Here is an 18,217-nt window from a genome sequence, read left to right on the forward strand (position 1 = left end):
CCAGCAGGAAGCCAGCGGAATAAATGAACCCCGTGACGTCAGGGACAGCGGTCTCGCGCACAGATAGGAAGAAGATGAGGTCTCACTCCTACCTTTTTCACCTACTCGACCTACGGAGACACGAAAAGACTTTCGACTGAGACTTTTCTCCTAATTATGACTTACTATCGTTTAATTATGAGACAGAGGTCATTATTACCTGAGGCGAAACCTGCAAGACTTTTTAAGCCTTAAATCATCAATTTATTAGGACATCACGTTCACAGTAAATCTTTCGTAGAAACTGGAAGTATCCTCGTGGTACGTTTAGATGAAGAAAAATGGCAGTAGCTAAGGTTTCTGTGCAAAACCTTTTGTTGTTTTGGCGCCGTATGTGTGAAACCACTTTATCAAATTTGCATCTGTAACATAGCAAAAGTGGGCGAAGTAAGCATCAAACAGTTCACCCTGAAAAGCATGGGCTGAAGAAAAGGAGACGCAATCAGGTCATAACATTTTTGTAAATAGCGCATTTCTCAGGCGTGGGCAGTTAATTTCCCCAAGGGGCCTCGTGAGAAACTGGGACTGTTGTGGAGGGCTGCATCAAAACACAGAGCCCAGTTCTGCTCATATTAATGTTATCCTCCTTAATATATGAGCTCATTGCTGAGGCCCTCCACAGCAGTCCTAGTTTCTCATCTGGCCCCTTGGGAAAATTAGTTCCTTGATAGAAACTGAAATATGATGTACTGCTGCGACAAAAACGGCAAAAGTGTGCAATCGTATTTCTATTTTTGGAAATGGGTTTTAATTGGTCCCATTCACTGAACCAGTGATGAGGTGGATAGGATGCTTTTAAAAGGATTAGATAATTTTAAAAAAAAAGTGGTATGTAGATGGGTGGTTCCCAGACTGCATACATACATACTAGCTACATGTAGTTACATGTCTCCACTCTGGGTCACATGACACACCTAACAAAGGCAGGTACTTTGAAAGGCCTCCCTGCCCAGTGAGGAAGGAAGCAGAGCCATTAAAAAGCCATGGTAGTTGTTCTAAAAGTGAGGAAAAGTAACATTATGCTGTCGTAGGCTGACGATTTCATCGAGCCTCTTATTCTAATGTAAACGCAAAACTTACACCAATGTATAAGTACACTGCTCAGAAAATTAAAAGAATGCTCTGAAAACACATCAGATCGCAACTGGATAAAGAAAAAAAAAAAATTCTGCATATCTATACTGATATGTACTGGGTAATGTGATATGAATGAAAGGATACCACATCGTTTGATGGAAAAGAAAATGATCAACCTATAAAGGGCTGAAATCAAAGAGAAAAAATGATGTGGCAGGCTAATCCATTTTGCCAAAATTTTATAGTAGCAGCTAAAAATGGTACTCAGTAGATTGTAGGTGTTTGTATGCATGTGTGACAATGTCAGGGCATGCTTCTAATGAGACGATAGCTGATGTCCTGGGGATCCTCTCCCAGATCTGGACCAGCATCACTGAACTCTTGGACAGTCTGAGGTGCGACCTGGTGAGGTTGGATACTACGAAACATAATGTTGCAGAGTGCTCTGTTGGATTTAGGACAGCCATCTGAGGGCCACTCAGTGGTAGTAATTCCTTCATCTTCCAGGACTTGTGTGTATACTCTTGCCACACACACCACAAAAAAAAAAATCAAAGAAAAGAAAAAGAGAATGGGGAAGAGTAAAGAAACACCAATAAATAACCCATATAAATATAGCATATGACTGTAGGATGTGTGCATCAAGACTCAGAGAAGTAAGGCTGCAGTGTTGACTGTGCAAGTCTCTTGAATGGAGACAGTACAGACTCCTGCACTGTCTCCATTCCTGTTCACCCTGTAAACCTCAGACTTTCAGTACAGCGCCTGGTCATGCCAACTAACGAGATAATATGACAAAGTGTGGGAGTGCTTGGAAGTATTAGTGATGAGCATAAGAAAGAGTACAGAGCATTAGTAGGTAATTTGTGGAGTGGCCTGAAAGGAATCATCTGGTTATGTGTGTGAATAAGAACAGAAACGATGACTGACTTCAACAGGAAGAGGACGGCTCTATGACCCGTGTCTATCCTGAGACAGGATGCTGATGTAATGTTTGAGTACAAGCCTCCACATTAACAACTGACTGAACTGCAACACCAACACAGATACTGTGTGTTTCCTATGAAGCTGAGAGTCTTGTGTGTGTGCAGTAAAATGGAGATTTTCTATTAGTCATGTATCTAGAGTGCAGTGTGCTGGAGCTGGTGACACTGTGGGCTCTCATCTCTCTTCTCTCCTCTTAAAGCAGACAGTGTTCTGAAACTTTTAAAGCTCTGCAGAAAGACTTGAGAACTGCTGCGCAGCACCACTTAAAAAAAATAGAAGAACGTATTACTCCTTGGAAGCACAATATGAAGAAAAGAGGGATGTCTTGAGACATTTGGACACTAACCTCTGTCATATGTGGTCATTGTTAAATAATACACCAATCATCAGACAGCTTTATATTTCTAAATATAAAAATTCGGTGCATCTGATCAAACAGATTTTAAGTAAAAGAGAAATGCAAACGAGTTTTGCAACTTTTCCCTAAACAAAATGTACAAAAAATGGGCTGATATCAGCCACTTTGACTTTGATACTTCGACCAAGGAAACAAGAAAGGAGGACGAAACAGTAAAATATGCCACTGTGATACCTGATTTTTGTGTTTTTCTTTTACAGAAATAAATGTGCACTGTAAATGATTGCAGGGAAGGCTCAAATCAGTGCACAAGGAAAACAAAAATCATCAGAATTCAGGAAATGAAGTGTTTGAAGGTCAAAGTTTCCTGGGGGACGTCCAAAAGCTACGCTCATGCTTCCCTATTCTGCATGCACGCTGCGGAGAAAACAGGTTAGCTTAGTTGTATCTACTGAAACCCAGAGCTAAACTAACACTCTTACGCTGAAATAATACAAAATGGCCCCATGTTAAGTTAACAAGGACTTAATACTAGATCATCAGAAGCAAGAGACCGTGCTTTTGCTTAGCTGGGTGGACAAACTAGTTTAACAGAGACTTGATTCATTCTGGATGAATACTGAAAGAGTAGTGTTCCAGCTCCAATATTACTCATAGACTACATTATTAAAGATATACCTCGTATACTTATAGTACAAAAATTAGAAGCTAAAGACAACAGGCTGCACATGCAAGAGCAGGGCATGAGCAGTCCTAACGAAAGAGAAGGATCTGAAAATTGTTTCCATACTTTACACAATATAAGCCAAGAGTTTACAGAAAGGCTTACATCTGCAATATCCATATTCATGAAAGAATCAAAATCTAAGTAGAACATATGGGAGTCTGGTGTGTGTGTGTGGAGAGGTTTGGAGATATCACATTTATTTGTGGAAAAACACAGGCTCTTAATGTGGAAATAAAAGAAAGAAAAGAAATCAGCATCAGTCCACGGTATGATCATGTGGGGATTAGCATTTTCCCAGTGTGGGTGGTTTGGTGGGTGCATGTGTGTGAAAGAGTGTTATGTGCTGCCAAACACAAAGCAGGCAACATTTCGCCCTCTAGTGTCCACGGCTGTATTTGGACTTGATTCTGACGCGCTAATAACTGAGTGCTGCTCAATGAAAAGTATATAGATATGTGAGAAAAGGTCACAAAGTATTAAGGTACTTGTGATTTTTTTTACTTAAATATTTGGATTCTCTTTGTATTACATAGTGTTATAGTGTAAAAATATACAAAACGTATTGCATAAATGCATGCATGTGCAAAACCCCTGATTATTTTAACAAACATATAACCATTTACTTGTTTGATATCACTAAACAATATGTATACGTCACACTTATTTACATATCTGAACGTGTATATCAAACACACACTGTTGTTGTATTGCTGCTAATCCATTTTTATGCCACTGTCATTGCACAAAACAGGTGTTTCTCTGTTCTTTTGTGTTACACTGGTATCTCTCTTTTGAATACAATTACACAGCGCTTTATATTTGAATTTGCAACCCATGTAGATGAGCTAAAGTTAGAGGGCGGGACAACAACTGGATCAAAGCAGGTATATCTTTAGCATCATATGTAGCAGTTTTTACTCTCTCTCTGTTATGACAAAAATCTGTAACCACAGAGCCAGTTTCATGTATGAGGGGACAGGGTTCAAGATGTGCTTGAAAATCATGTTCAGATCTTTTTAAATTACTGACTTCATACACTTAATTACTTTTGGATCAAATGGTGATTCCCCCTTGGAACTGTAGCTAATAAATCTTAAACAACAGTTACTTTTACTAGGATGAAGTGATGACTTCAGAGTTGAGCTATACACAGGCTTTCTGTGGCGCCGACTCTTAGCTCAATTGCTTTAGTTTCATAGAGATATTATCTTATTGTTAACTGTTGTTAACTGTGCCAACACAGTATATTGCTGCCAAACAGACCTATCAGATCTGCTGAGGTACGTGTCCCTGTAGCATGAAGCTACATTTCTGAGAAAGTGTATGCTAGGCTGAGGCTTCCATGGGTGGGCAATTCATTCTCCAAAGGGGCCACATGAGAAACTAGGACTGTTGTGGAGGGCTGCACCAATACGCTGAACTTAGTTCTGCTCATTATTGCTTAGGCTATGCTGTAGTGTATAGAGTTAAGATGAAGCTTTCTATTTCTACGCAGTGTTACTGAGCCATGACAGGCAGGGATAGCTCAGTAGGTAGAGTGGTGGCCCCGTGATCGGAAGGTCGGGGGTTCGACTCCCCTGAACGGCTACCCTGAGGTACCCCTGAGCAAGGTAACGTCCCTACACACTGCTCCCCGGGCGCTGCATTGGTGGCTGCCCACTGCTTCACTGGGTGAATGGGTTAAATGCAGAGGAGCAATTTCCCTATGGGGACAAACACATACACATTATTATTATGACTTCATGTTGTAGCTATGAACTGTCACCAGGGGACAGTATCAGACAATATTTCCAGCCACCTGTTTCTGTTCTTATTGGCTCTAGCTTAGCTCCTACCCCAGAGAAAACAGAAGTCGTAGCATACAAAGAACTTTTACGAAAGAGTGAAGCTTGCAGTAAACTTTAAAATACTTGACTACATTTTTACATACAAAAAACGTACAGTGTTCACAAGTGATGTATGCTGTACCCCTCTGGATACACAGTATGTCCATCCATTCTCTTCCACTTCTCCAATTCAGGGTAGTTGGGGGGCTGGAGCCTATACTGGCTGTCGGAGAGCAAGAGGCAGGATGCACCCTGGATAGGTTGCCAGTCTGTCGCAGGGCTAACACATAGAAACAGACCACACAGCATATGTCTGTACTATATTCAAACTTGTTTCATATTTCTGCAAGTAAAATTGGAGTCACTGTAGCCGCAGCTGTTGTTATGCTACCTACCATGTGAAACTCACAAACAGTACTCCTTCCAACAGAACGTGTTTGGTCTTTATTGGGAATCAAAGCACTTTGAAATCGGGTGATGCTTTTTTAATACACCCTGTACAATCAGACAGTCACATTATTGTACTGACATATGTGCACAATGTACTGAGGTTCACAGTTGTTTCAGGACGTGTAAAGTTGAGAAACCTCATGTGTAATGTGCAAAAGAATAATCTGACCAGGAAGTTGTTCTTTTAAATCTCATTTTGGGGGCAGAATCACCAAATATTTAACCTCCGGACAAAAAATAAAGCTCTCAGACACCTGGAGTCGATCCAAGATGGTTGCCAAGTTGTGAAACTTGCTTCTCTGGTGGAACCCCAAGCATCATTTTGAGTGGGTGCAATCAGCTCAGGTGGCTAAGGTAGGTAACCCGGAATACAGACTGATCTAAAAGCAGTAAGAACAAAGACTCCAGCAGGAGGAAACACAGTCAAAAATGCAAGGCAAGACTGAAACGAATGTAACTAAAAGATGCCATAACCATCTGAATATGTGAAATGTATAGGAGAATGGCGAGGGATATTTTAAGAAAAGGTAAGCGTTTCTTAAAATACACAGTCCAACAGGTAAAATCTAAAACCCACAAACAAGAGACTTAGACATGCAGGAGTAACACAAGACTATATACACAAACAGGACTGATTAGATAACAGGACACGGGAGGAATCACCTGACAGCAGACGATAACAGTCAAGGAAACATAGACTGTATCCCAATTCAGGGTCTGCAGCCTTAAAGGCCGCATTTTAAGGCCGATTACGTCACCGCGACGCGACGAAGGCTGTCCCAATTCGAAGGTTGCTCGAAATGCGGCCCTCAAATGCGTCCTTCATTTCCCTGAATTTTAAGGACATGGCGGTGTATTTTCTCCTTCATTTCTGTCAAACAAAGCTGTATGAACCGTTTCCAGCTGTTAGTATCATGGTTGCTAGGCAACCTGGGCAGCGCAACGGAGGCTAGACCGTCCCATTTCACAAGCCTCGCACTTCCGGCCTTAGCGGTCTTTAAGTATGCGGCCCTTGAGGATCATTGAGGCTGCGTACTTTAAGGCTGCAGACCCTGAATTGGGATACAGCCATTGGAAGAAAGAGACCGGAAGTAAAACTAACCTTCAACATAAAACAGGAAATAACCAAAACATAATAAAAGACATAAAAAGTTACAGACAAAAGAACACAAAGGGACTAAAACCAGACGGAGGGAGGGCACTGGAGAGCCGACCTCTACTACTACTACTCTTATATTATTAATACTATTACTACTACTACTACTACTACTACTACTACTAATAATAATAATAATAATAATAATAATAATAATAATAAAGACATTAACCCAGAATTATAATTCTGGGTTAATGTCATCAACTCATCATCAGGGTAATAAGATAAAACCAGAACCAACATTCAGAAATGAATGAAAAACCTCAAATTAAACCTCATAAACTCAGGAGACTAAGTATCCATGCTACACAGTATCAGTAATGAAACATCGAGTTGCTCTTCATCACATAAATATAACTAAAATAAAATCTTTTTTCTGTAGGGTTGTGCAAAAGAGTCCAAACTTTGTCTAGATTTTCAAAAGATCGGGCAGACCTTCACTAAAGCTGTCTGACATGATGTGTATTTCTTGCTGTCAGCTCCACTGAAGTGACCGGTGATTAAGCGCAGGCCTACGTGGGAACTTGCCTCTGCAGATCACATCTGGCATTCGTCTGTCAGCCTTTTCGTCTGTTTGTTTTACAGTCCGGTTCACATTTATGTCTTTATAAAGGCCACTCGCATGTGTTTGACGTTTAAATCATGAAATGCAGCGTGAACTTTTTCCACCCCATTAAACCTGATCCTGCTAATACCCCCCACCCCACCCCCCCCTCCTCCGCCTCCCCCTCACCACCGCTGCTGCTGCGCTCCTCATACTTTCCAAATAAAACGGATCCAGCTGTGTCCAGCTGTGTGCCCTGCGTGCGTCACACCCGTGTGCTGCTCTTTAGACAGACTAGGTGGAAGAGAAGGAAAGATGTCGGTGCTGTCGGTGTTCCGGGGTTTGTGCTTTCTGTGGGCAGCCGTCGGCACGGCGAGGAGCGGGACCTTGTTCCTGCGGGAGAGCCTGGAGCGGGGGCCGGTCAGCTTGACCGACATGTTCCGAGAGGTAGAGGAGTTGATGGAGGACACTCAGCACATACTGGAGGAGGCAGTGGACCAGGTTGGCGTCATATTTTATCCATTCATATAAAGCCAGTGCTGACTGGCAGAGAAATCCAATGTGTCCATATTAAAGTAAATACGCGACAGTTTTATTAGAAAGCAGGGGGATAAAAAAGTGCTTCAAATTATTTTAATGCACAGTTACTTTTAGCAGACACATAGTTTCCGTGTCTGCTTTAAATCTGACCCACGCCGTGCTGAGTACCACCGTCACTCATCATTATAGTAGCTATTTGCTTAAAATAGAGATTTCCCGGCCAGACACTCAGTTCAATAAAAGAAAAGGCAATACGGAAGAGCTCCTGCAAGAACTTCATACAAACAGCTTTTTCTAGACAGCCTTCAGTACCTCGTGTTTGTTATTTTCCTTCCCAAGAATTGAATTTCAGCAGGTCCGATACATTTCCTGTCAGTGAGCGTCTGGTTTTCATCATTTCTGGGCTACTGCGAGGTTTCCCTTTTGCATCAAGCAGAGAATGCAAACTATCCATTCTTACAGCCCCCTTAAGAATCCATATTTTCCCAAATATGAACAACAGATGTACAGTATAACATATGCTGCTCTTTATTTAAGATTTAACCTAATTTTCCTTCCAACAGATCACTACAGAGAGTGCAAAATCCTCTTCAGGCTCACTGGAGCTGGGTCCTAACTACCACAATGAGACTACGATGGTAATAAAGAACGGAGACAAAGCAGTTAAGGTGCTAGACAGAACTGACAAGGTAGGGATTCACTCATTACCGTGTAACTTTCACACACAAGCCATTCACTTAGTCTACAGTGTCTGAGTGGGTTTAGGATTAATTGGTAAGAAAAGAAAAGTTGTTTTTCTTCCCCAGGTCTGATACAGTATTTCACCCCCTTACTGTTTTTATAGGACACTAACAACAACACTGGAGAGACTCATTTGTCCCATGTTCATATGGAGATCTCCAGCCAGTGGAACAACATGAATCATGTGAGTCTTTTACCTCTTGTCCTTGATCCAGACCTTAAACAAGGTTTTGTCTTTTTCTCCTGTGTCCACATTTTCCCGATGCTGCCATGAAGCTGCTATTTTTATGTGAGTCAGTATTTTGTACTGAGATTAATAGTTTAACATTTTGGCTTGTATCAAGTTGGGATTCTGGAAATATTTTGGAGAAGCACAAAATTCAACTCACTTAGTTTCAGACCTCTTTACAGGCTGCCTTTTGGAAACAGATAAAAGCTCAAGCCTCTTTTTTATTACATTCCAATGAGAATCTGTCAGTATTATTTTAAATATTTATCAGCTTTTAGAGTATTGTATTGTATCTTTATTTATTTCAGACATATACAGAAAAAAAACAATATATACACAAGTACGCGTACTTGCATTTACAAATATGAATATATATGTAAATACACACACGTATGTGCTCAGATAAAACAAAAAAATAAAATAAATAAAATAAAACAGAGTCTAAATGACATGAAATGACAATTATTAGGTCTGAAATGGAGTAGGAAGAAGTATAACATACTTATTAATCCATACCCCATGCTCAACATTCTATTGAATCCCACTATTCACCTAATTCCCATCATCACTTACCCCACACAATAAACAAGGAGAACGTGTATAAACATAGCTACAGTGATAGATATCATTTAGATACAATTTAGCATAGTTATATATACAATGGGTGATCAACTTTATCAGTTTCATATTCTTCCAAAATCAGTTTTCGAAATATCTTTATAAACTGACTAATGCTTGAACATTGCTGTAGGTCCACAGTTTTACCCCATAAATAGTAACACAAAAGGTTTTAACCTTTGTCTGTGCTTTAAGAGTCTTCAGATTTAATTTTCCCCTCAATTCATAGTCCCCTTCTCTGTCAAAAAACATCCTCTGTACATTTCCTGGTAACATATTGTATCTGGCTTTGTACATAATTTTTGCAGTTTTATATTTTATAAGATCCATAAACTTCAGAATTTTTATGGTCTCTAAATCCTGCTTTAGTAATCATCCTGATTGCTTTTTTCTGAGTTTTACATAGTGGTTGAAGTGAAGTTTTGTATGTATTTCCCCAGATTTCCACACAGTATTCTAAATATGGCAATATAAGTGAACAGTAAAGTACCCGGAGTGATTTGGAAGGCAAAAAATGTTTAACTTTACTCAGTACAGAGATGCTTAATTTCAGATGCATTTTCCTTCAGTTTGGGAAATATTCCACATTTGTAAGATGAGACAGAGAGAAGGAGAGGTTTTTGAAACCATGGGACCATTGTATTACCGCTAATACGTTTTTTCAAAAAAAAAGAATGATCTCATCCAGCAAAGAAACCTACCATATACTTTTCATAGTTTTCACCAAGAGGAGGATTGGATTGAGGTTGCTGCTGCTGCTTGCTGCCTGCTCTTTACTTTACGGTGGCGGTTTTGATCTTTTTCTTTCCTGGCAGCTGTACAGATGGTGGTTATGTTAATAGAGGAAAAAATGCCAAGGAAGCAAGAAAGATTGTAAGCCAAAAAGCTGTACTTTTGTAAAGAAAATACTAAAACAAACAAACAAATTAAACAACTAACGCCATGTGTCTTTAACCTTATTTGTTAAGTCACAGTAGAGTAGAGTCAGTTAATCGCATGGCACTGTTGCGGCTTCAGAAAAAAAAATGTAGTCAGCGCATGGGGAGTTGAAAAAAAGCACATGTAAGCTAAAATGTGGAAACATTTGGTTAAAATGTGGATGCTTTTTGGATGAGCGGAGGCAGTCTGTGAGTAATGTGATTTAAGTGAATAGAGGGTCTGGATAATTTCCTACAGCACTCTTGTTGCTACAAAGTGTTGCAGACGACTGTGGCTACTACATTTAAGCTGTTGCGTTAAATGTCCCGTATTTTGCTCCTTTGTGGTTTCATAACTTTATTATAGTGGTCTGTGCTCTTTTTACCCGGATTCTGCATACCTCCCTTTTAGCTGCTGAATTTTCTGATGGGTTACCTAGCCCAGCTAAGACACTGCGTTGGCATGAGTTCTCTACCTAACTCGTTAAGTAGCAGTGCAGCATTCTTAGAAAATGTCAGTTGGCAATAAAACTGCAAGGCATGCGCTCACTCTTTGTTCACTCTTTGCTTGTGAGTGTGCTGAAAGAGCTACTAGGCAGAAACCGTGCCTTTGTGTCAACTTGTAAGATAGATAAGTAATGAGAAGACAAATTGTATTAAGCTGTGTGAGAGAATAACTGAGCTTCTGCCAGGAGCACTTCAGACAAACCTAGGATTGTTTCTCCATTTTTAGACATTTATAGTTGGTGGCATTTCTGGGACCTCCCCGCCATTTGAAAATCATACGTAGAAAGCCTAAGAGGAGGGGGGACAGCAGCAAGATCCTCCTACTGTTATGATGTAACCAAAGCAGGACGGGACACAAGAAAAGCAGTTGACAAGGTTTATTCACCAATTCATAATGTGCAGTGGAATTTTCAGAGGCGAGACATTGTAGGAGAGTGGTGAAAACAAACAAGCAGACTAGAGAGCAAAACAGTAAAATACTGTGTGGAATTCCTGGCACGCAAGGAGGAAATCTGGAGCACAGCACAATTCTAAGGTGTTAACTGGAAAACACTTGGAAAAATTAACACTAAAGAGTCTGAATTATATTATAAACAAACTGCAGAGTGTAGGCGGAAGAGCTGGCGCTATGGCGGATGGGACAAGTGCACAATCCAGGGAACCAGTGATAACAGTTGTGTAGCCATGGCTCTGGGAAACACACAAATGTACACAAATGCAGGGAGAGAAAGGTCAACACTGCAGGCAAGCAAGGATTGCCCACAGAACAAAGCAGACAACCGACATGGTTCGAGTGAAAAATAGCGCAAACAGGCTGAACAATATGGGGTGGTGGTGGGTGACAAAGCAGCTTGCAGCAAAATAGTACGCTCCTATAAGACTTGCTAATAGGATGAGAGCTGGCATCTGAAATCTGCTGAACTTGACTCCCCGACCTGCAAAAAATAACAGGTGATTTCCAAGCTTTGCAACTTTGTCATGTTACATTTCCTCAGAAAAATATAAAGAAGAAACCCCCAAAAAAGGATGATAGGGGAACTTTAAAAGTCATCCATTTCTCACAAATAAAACCAGGACTCTGTAATGTGTGACTAATATCCAGCCTTTTAGCTTCATTTGACCTGTTTTCCTGTATTGATGAGGTAGAAACGCAGACAGTTATAACGCTTCAGAAAACTGAAATCTAAATTTACAGTGGGAAAGGAGGTCTGGTTTAAAGATGTTCTTTGTTTGGTTCCTGTGTTAAACTTTCACAGGCCACACTTTCAAAGATAAATCAGAGAAATCCACCCATGTGGTTGGGATTGTTTTTGGCATGCACTGTTTCCTGTCACCGCTGGAAACAAGTCAAACTAAATCTCAAATATCTCATTAGCATAAAGACTTGCTGACTTCCTCTGCTGGAAAATCCACCCTTAAAAGCGCATTTTTCAGCATGCACAATATTTGTCACTTTGTTGCATTTGTACACAGTGTTCCTGCAACAAACTCACAGTTAGCATCATTTAACAACAAGTTTATAATATTTCCAGCTTGGTCTTAAAAGCCCAGATTGTTTCAGGCATTAAAAAAATTGTTTTATTTTAATTTCTTTCTGTGAGTCATCCTGGAAAGGGCACATATTTGAAGATAATGTCTTTACCTTCAACATACTGTTGTGCAAATCAAGTGTAGAGGACAGAAGGAGGGGATACTCTAGAGACCCAGCCCTTCTGTTGCATTCAGATGCCACTGATGTTGTCCTTAATGCAGTTTCCATGGAGATGGACCCAGCAGATACCGGGAAGTCATTATGTGGGGGTGCAGTGGAATAACGTACGACTGTTATTGTGATACAGGCAAATAGCACTCAGCTACACTAAATTCTGTTTGGCTGAGTGCTTCTTGATAATGATGTCCATTGTGAGATGAGATTATTTTCAAGATGCATGTTTTTCTTATCTAAAACTATGTAAATACTCCTGTTAGGTTCTTCATCACTTCATATATTTGTAATTCATTTTTCTCATCCCACAGGAATGCATGGTGGACGAGGACTGTGGCAACCTGAAATACTGCCTGTATGAGATTGAGAACTCCAAATGCCTCCCCTGTATCCCAACAGACATGGTGGGGAGACAGTTAGTGTTGTCTTTTGTGGTTGCGATGAGCTTCTATAATCAGTGTCTTTGCTTCAAGTACAGCATCACTAGTCACGATGAACCCACAGACGATTCACACGTCCCCTCTAATCGTTGTATTGCCTTTCAGCTTTCGAGGTAACAACCTTCCAGCTACAGTACAGCGTTACTGGCTGCATGTAAAAGTAATCACCATAACTTAACCTGGTGGTTTCTGGACTGTCAGTCCCATCGGTCTGAAAGCTCAGCTTTAGCCTCCATGTTGTTTTTGTTGAGCTACAAAGGAATTTGGGCAAAAAGAGTGGAGTACAAGTTTATTAGTTATGCTTGAAAGTTTAAGTAGTGGATGCATCCATAAATGGTTTGGATGATAAGTGCTAACAGACTAATAAAATACTGGAATTTCACTCACTGATAGGAGCTCTGCTGTTGAGAGGTTCAGTTCAGTCACTCAGATTAGCAGTGCTTGGCTAAAACCTGTCAGTCACAGAGACAACATGGCTAACTTTATGTCTCAACAAAATACATACAGGGAAAAAAATTTAAATGGAAAAATCACAAACAAACAGTTGTTATCTAAGAGAAACGTCCACAGAAGCTAGTTCTGTTCTAAGCTGTAAACATCCTTTATAACGCTGTTAAGTTGGACAGCATTGTTACTGTGCCTCCCTTGTGTCCATTGTGCTACGTCTTGATAATACTTAACACTATGTTTGTGTATTTCCTGTTTTACTTTGACAGTCTGTGTCCTGTGTCAGTGTATTCTGGGCTGTATCCCAATTCAGGGTCTGCAGCCTTAAAGTACGCAGCCTCAACAATCCTCAAGGGCCGCGTACTTAAAGACCGCTAAGGCCGGAAGTGCGAGGCTTGTGAAATGGGACGGTCTAGCCTGCGTTGCGCTGCCCAGGTTACCTAGCAACCATGATACTAACAGCTGGAAACGTTTCATACAGCTTTGTTTGACAGAAATGAAGGAGAAAATCTTTTGTTCATTTGTTTGTTTGTTTCTACATGAGCTTTGATCATTCTCTGTAAGATTAAGCTCAGCTATTGGACGGCGTATATTTTAAAGTAAAGGCTTTAAAACCAAGTTAGTACAAACGTCACTGATGTCACATAACTTTGCCGACATGTGGCCAACAGTAATGTTTTAATGTTCTTCATTATTAAACATTCGCACATAAATAAGTGACATAATATTCAGTACTTACTTAAAGTTTACTCTTCGGGCGCCCCTCATCCGCCGTTTTTTTGGCAAAATTATCCACACCCACCGCCGCGCTATGCATTCTGGGATATGTTGGGCCACGAAGTCTACACCGCCACGTCCTTAAAATTCAGGGAAATTAAGGACGCATTTGAGGGCCGCATTTCGAGCAGCCTTCGAATTGGGACAGCCTTCGTCGCGTCGCGGTGACGTAATCGGCCTTAAAATGCGGCCTTTAAGGTTGCAGACCCTGAATTGGGATACAGCCCTGTTTTCCTTCCTCCCTGTCTGGTCTTGTCTGATTAGTCACAGCTGTGTTCCTCACCTGTTTGCCATTTCCTTCTGTGTGTATATATAGTGTGTGTTTCCCGCTGTTCCTCGTTGGATCATCTGCTTGTTCTTCATGTTCTTTTGTTTAGCTTCTCCCAGTTTAGGTTTTGTTAGTGTTTTCAGTTCCCCTTCCGTTAATAATTTACAGTGTTTTTTACAGCCACCAATGAAAGGCTCACTTTCAGTTCAAACCTCCACCTGTTCCTCTACTTGTCTGCACTTGGGTCCGCACCTCTCATCTCCACACAGTCTGCCAATGCAAACCGTGACAATATGGGGACTTATATATTTGAAGCCTCACGTGGCCAATAGAGGAACTGCAATTTCTGCAGTTTTTTTTTATTAGAAATATACAGCATAGAAAATATTGGACATAGTTTTAATGTTATGTGCAGTAGACAAAAACTAGCGCTGAACTTGAGTTTAAACATAATTTGTGTTGAATGTTTGTTTTGAATAAAACATTTTCTATTGTAAAGTGGCAGAAACAAGTATTTAGATCGTTTACATAATACAATCCATAATCTTGGTTAATTAATGGTACCAACGTTTCTGAAATAAATGATGTATACTACAATGTGCAATATTTGCTCTGAAAATATAGTAGATTAGAAGCGAATGTAGCATAACATAGAAATACCACCCCATGCCCCCCTCTGCGCACACCCCTGGACTTGAAAATGTTCAAAAGTAACATAAGTGACATAAAAATGCATTAAGCAAAAAAAAAAGTGCCCTTTGCTATCTACATGAATCCAAAAGGATGCACTTGACATACTTTTTTAACATATCTGATTGTGTGTCCTCACATAGCCCTGCATCAAGGATGAGGAGTGCTGCTCTGATCAGATGTGTGTTTGGGGCCAGTGCACAGTGAACGCCACCAGTGGAACAGAGGGAACCATCTGTCAGAGTCAGAGTGACTGCAGGCCACACCTCTGCTGTGCTTTCCAACCAGGTAAGTTTCATCTGGGTTGGAACACCAGAGAGACTACCTTAAAGTGTCTAATTGGATCTGTCTGCTATTTTAAAGCAATCTGTAATATGTTATTATCTCAACCTGTAACCAGTTCTAAATGCTTGGTTTAGGAATTTAGGAATCAAACATAGTCCAAGACTAACAAAGTCAGAACGGGGATAGTCTAAGTGAGACATTGTGATTTGGACTGAGCAGTCAATGACTTAGAAGGTTCAATAAAGGCAGTTTTAAACTTCATGTATTTTTCTCTCTGCTGCTTCCATCAGAGCTTTTATTTCCAGTATGTAACCCCAAACCGGGCAAGGGGGAGTCCTGTCTAAGCCACCCCAACCTGCTGATGGACATGCTAGCCTGGGACCAGGAGGGTCCCCGTGACCACTGCCCCTGTGCTGATGACCTTCAGTGCCAGCCTCATGGGTGAGACCAAACACAGCAGCACACGTTAACAGTGAAAAAATAGCAAGTGTAATTTGTTTTTGCTTGAAATTCACATTTTTCTCTTTTCTTGCAGCCGTGGATCTGTGTGTGGATAACAGTACTGGAGATTTACAGTGCAGCAGAGTTAGATGAAATGACCTTAACGATCCAAAGACGGACGCCTCTGCTGATCAACAGCTGCTGGAAGTACAGGCTGTTGCTTCAGGACTGAACTTGCACTCACTGTATTATTTATGCCTTATTGCCAGTGTATATTATATATATATTAAAAACAACAACAACAATAAATGACTTGTTTTCAGCTTTGAGAACCAAGGAAAGCACGTTCTGTTATTTACTGGTGATCTTATTTTTGGTTTGTCAGCAGTGAACACTAGAGGGCGAACTTTTACACATTTAAAAACTTGGTGGGTATCTCTTTTTGTAATGACCTTCCATTGACCTTAGTGGAAACTATTAAATGTCAAGAAAATGTGTGAAGGAGAATTGATAAGGAGGAGAATCAGTGAATCTGACTGCATGTACACTAGGCTCCTTAACCTTGTGATATCTGCTGTGTTGAAACTACAAAGTCCAGAAGATGGACTACAAAATGCACATCGTACTTCACCCTGACTTTCTTACTCATATTATTTCATGCAGGTCATATAAAAAAGAACTAGATGTGGAAAAATATCACTTACAAATTCAAAAAGTTGGATCCATCTATCCGCTTATCCTTTTTGGGGTCCTGGGGGGCGCTGCAGCCTATCCCAGGGGGGCGAGAGGCAGGGTACACCCTGGTCAGGTCACCAGTCTGTCGCAGGCGACCAATCGTACTCACATTCACTGCTGCATTCAATCCTATGGGCAATTTTATGTTTTCCAGTTAACCTGTCCCCACTAACTGCATGTCTTTGGACTGTGGGAGGAAGCCGGGGGAGAGCCAGGCAAACAAATAAAATAGATCCTGTTTGGGGTTTTTTTTCGTTTGTTTTTGGGGGGTTTTGCTGGGAAGGGGATCCAGTATAACTCCTTTCTGTGACTGAAGAAAAATTTCTTCCACTCATCTCTTATCGAGTTCAGGCTGGAGGCTGTCTTATATTACCCAAAGTAAAAAATTTAAAATGATGACTATCCTAAATGCTGGCAAAACAAACAAATGTGCATAAAAATGCAAATTAAACTATAGTTAACTTTAAACAGTTATATAGCTCATAATGTTCTTCATGCAACACAATACCTGGATATGAAGCAGATGTTATTACAGCCGCATAATCAACAGGCCGTTGATCAGGTTATGACATAAAATATAAAATGTAATTTTAATTAACATTTACATGATTTGTCAGTCCTTTTGATAGTTTGTTTTCATTAAAGGGCCGATGGTGTGTTGCTATAAATTATGGATTTAGAAAATTCCAACTGTTGTAATGAATTTGTATGAACAAGATATAATAGTGTAATAAATTGTCAATGTGACAACATATAATACAGCAGAGGGGGCAAAAGTGCAGACATTTGTGACGTACGTAGCAGAAAAGATGTGCTAAAAAAATACTCTGGCAAAACTGGGAGTACTAATTCAACTTCTTCAAGGGAAAAAGTGTATTTATCAATTAATAAAATATTCAACTTAAACATCTGTTATATAAAACTCGACTAAAGACAAAAAAACAAAAAAAAAACAATTACAAAGAAAGATGTCACGCTTTCCATTTGTGAGCACTTCATCTGTAAGTAGAGCAATATCACCACCTGCTGGTGCTCACAGTCAGACACACACTTTTCCTCTGACCTCATTACAGAAACACTAGAACAGCGATCCCCAACCACGGACCTGTTTATGTCCGACAGTATTTTCACTGACCGGTGTTTAAGGTGTGGCGGATAAATATAACAAAATAAAAAGAAAGAATGTTTATACATATCACACGGGAAAATCATAAATTTCACACCCGAGATTAAGTTATCACCGGTGTTCTGGGAATCGATCCTACCTGGAAAAACATCCTACCCAATGTTTCTGCGCAGACGCGGCGCATGCGCACAACACCAACGCCAAATAACACCGGTACCAAACGACTCACGGACCGTTTTTTGGTTTTTTTAATCTTCGTCCTGTATTTAATAAATTCAAAATGAAGTAAAATCGCTAAATAAGGCAATATTTTAATTAGGAAAAAAGAGCATTTATGTCAGTCATCATTTCCTTACATTATATTATTAAACTGTTTTAAAATCCAATGACTTGAATCCCAAAAGACTTACTGGTGAAAACTTCTTTGATTGCCGATGCCAAATCATAATATAACAAAAAGGGAAAAAATAACACTGCTTGTTATTTAAGGATCACCAAGATTACAAACGTGCTAAAAAATAAAGCCAAACAGTGCTACATGATCAAAAATACAATCGTGAAGAAGAGAAGCGTTGAAACTGATTAAT

General features: G+C 40.2%; 1 protein-coding gene across 1 annotated transcript; it reads left to right on the forward strand.

The window, feature by feature from the left end:
- Window positions 1-7,388: 7,388 nt before the first annotated feature.
- dkk3b (dickkopf WNT signaling pathway inhibitor 3b) lies at window positions 7,389-16,078 on the forward strand. Its single transcript, XM_087844532.1, has 7 exons — window positions 7,389-7,665; window positions 8,268-8,393; window positions 8,549-8,629; window positions 12,733-12,825; window positions 15,187-15,331; window positions 15,619-15,769; window positions 15,864-16,078. The coding sequence occupies exons 1-7, from the start codon at window positions 7,480-7,482 to the stop codon at window positions 15,883-15,885; spliced, it is 804 nt and encodes a 267-aa protein (XP_087700658.1). The 5' UTR covers window positions 7,389-7,479; the 3' UTR covers window positions 15,886-16,078.
- Window positions 16,079-18,217: the final 2,139 nt, after the last annotated feature.

The sequence above is a fragment of the Neolamprologus brichardi genome, chromosome 7, assembly GCF_056152115.1.
Source record: "Neolamprologus brichardi isolate AB-2024 chromosome 7, ASM5615211v1, whole genome shotgun sequence".
Taxonomy (NCBI): domain Eukaryota; kingdom Metazoa; phylum Chordata; class Actinopteri; order Cichliformes; family Cichlidae; genus Neolamprologus; species Neolamprologus brichardi.

Bases quoted from the DNA above. Each gene is read 5' to 3' on its own strand.
- dkk3b (XM_087844532.1), top strand. From the start codon at position 7,480: ATGTCGGTGCTGTCGGTGTTCCGGGGTTTGTGCTTTCTGTGGGCAGCC. The intron at 8,630-12,732 runs GTGAGTCTTTTA...CTCATCCCACAG, and splicing joins AGTGGAACAACATGAATCAT to GAATGCATGGTGGACGAGGA. The intron at 12,826-15,186 runs GTGGGGAGACAG...GTCCTCACATAG, and splicing joins CCTGTATCCCAACAGACATG to CCCTGCATCAAGGATGAGGA.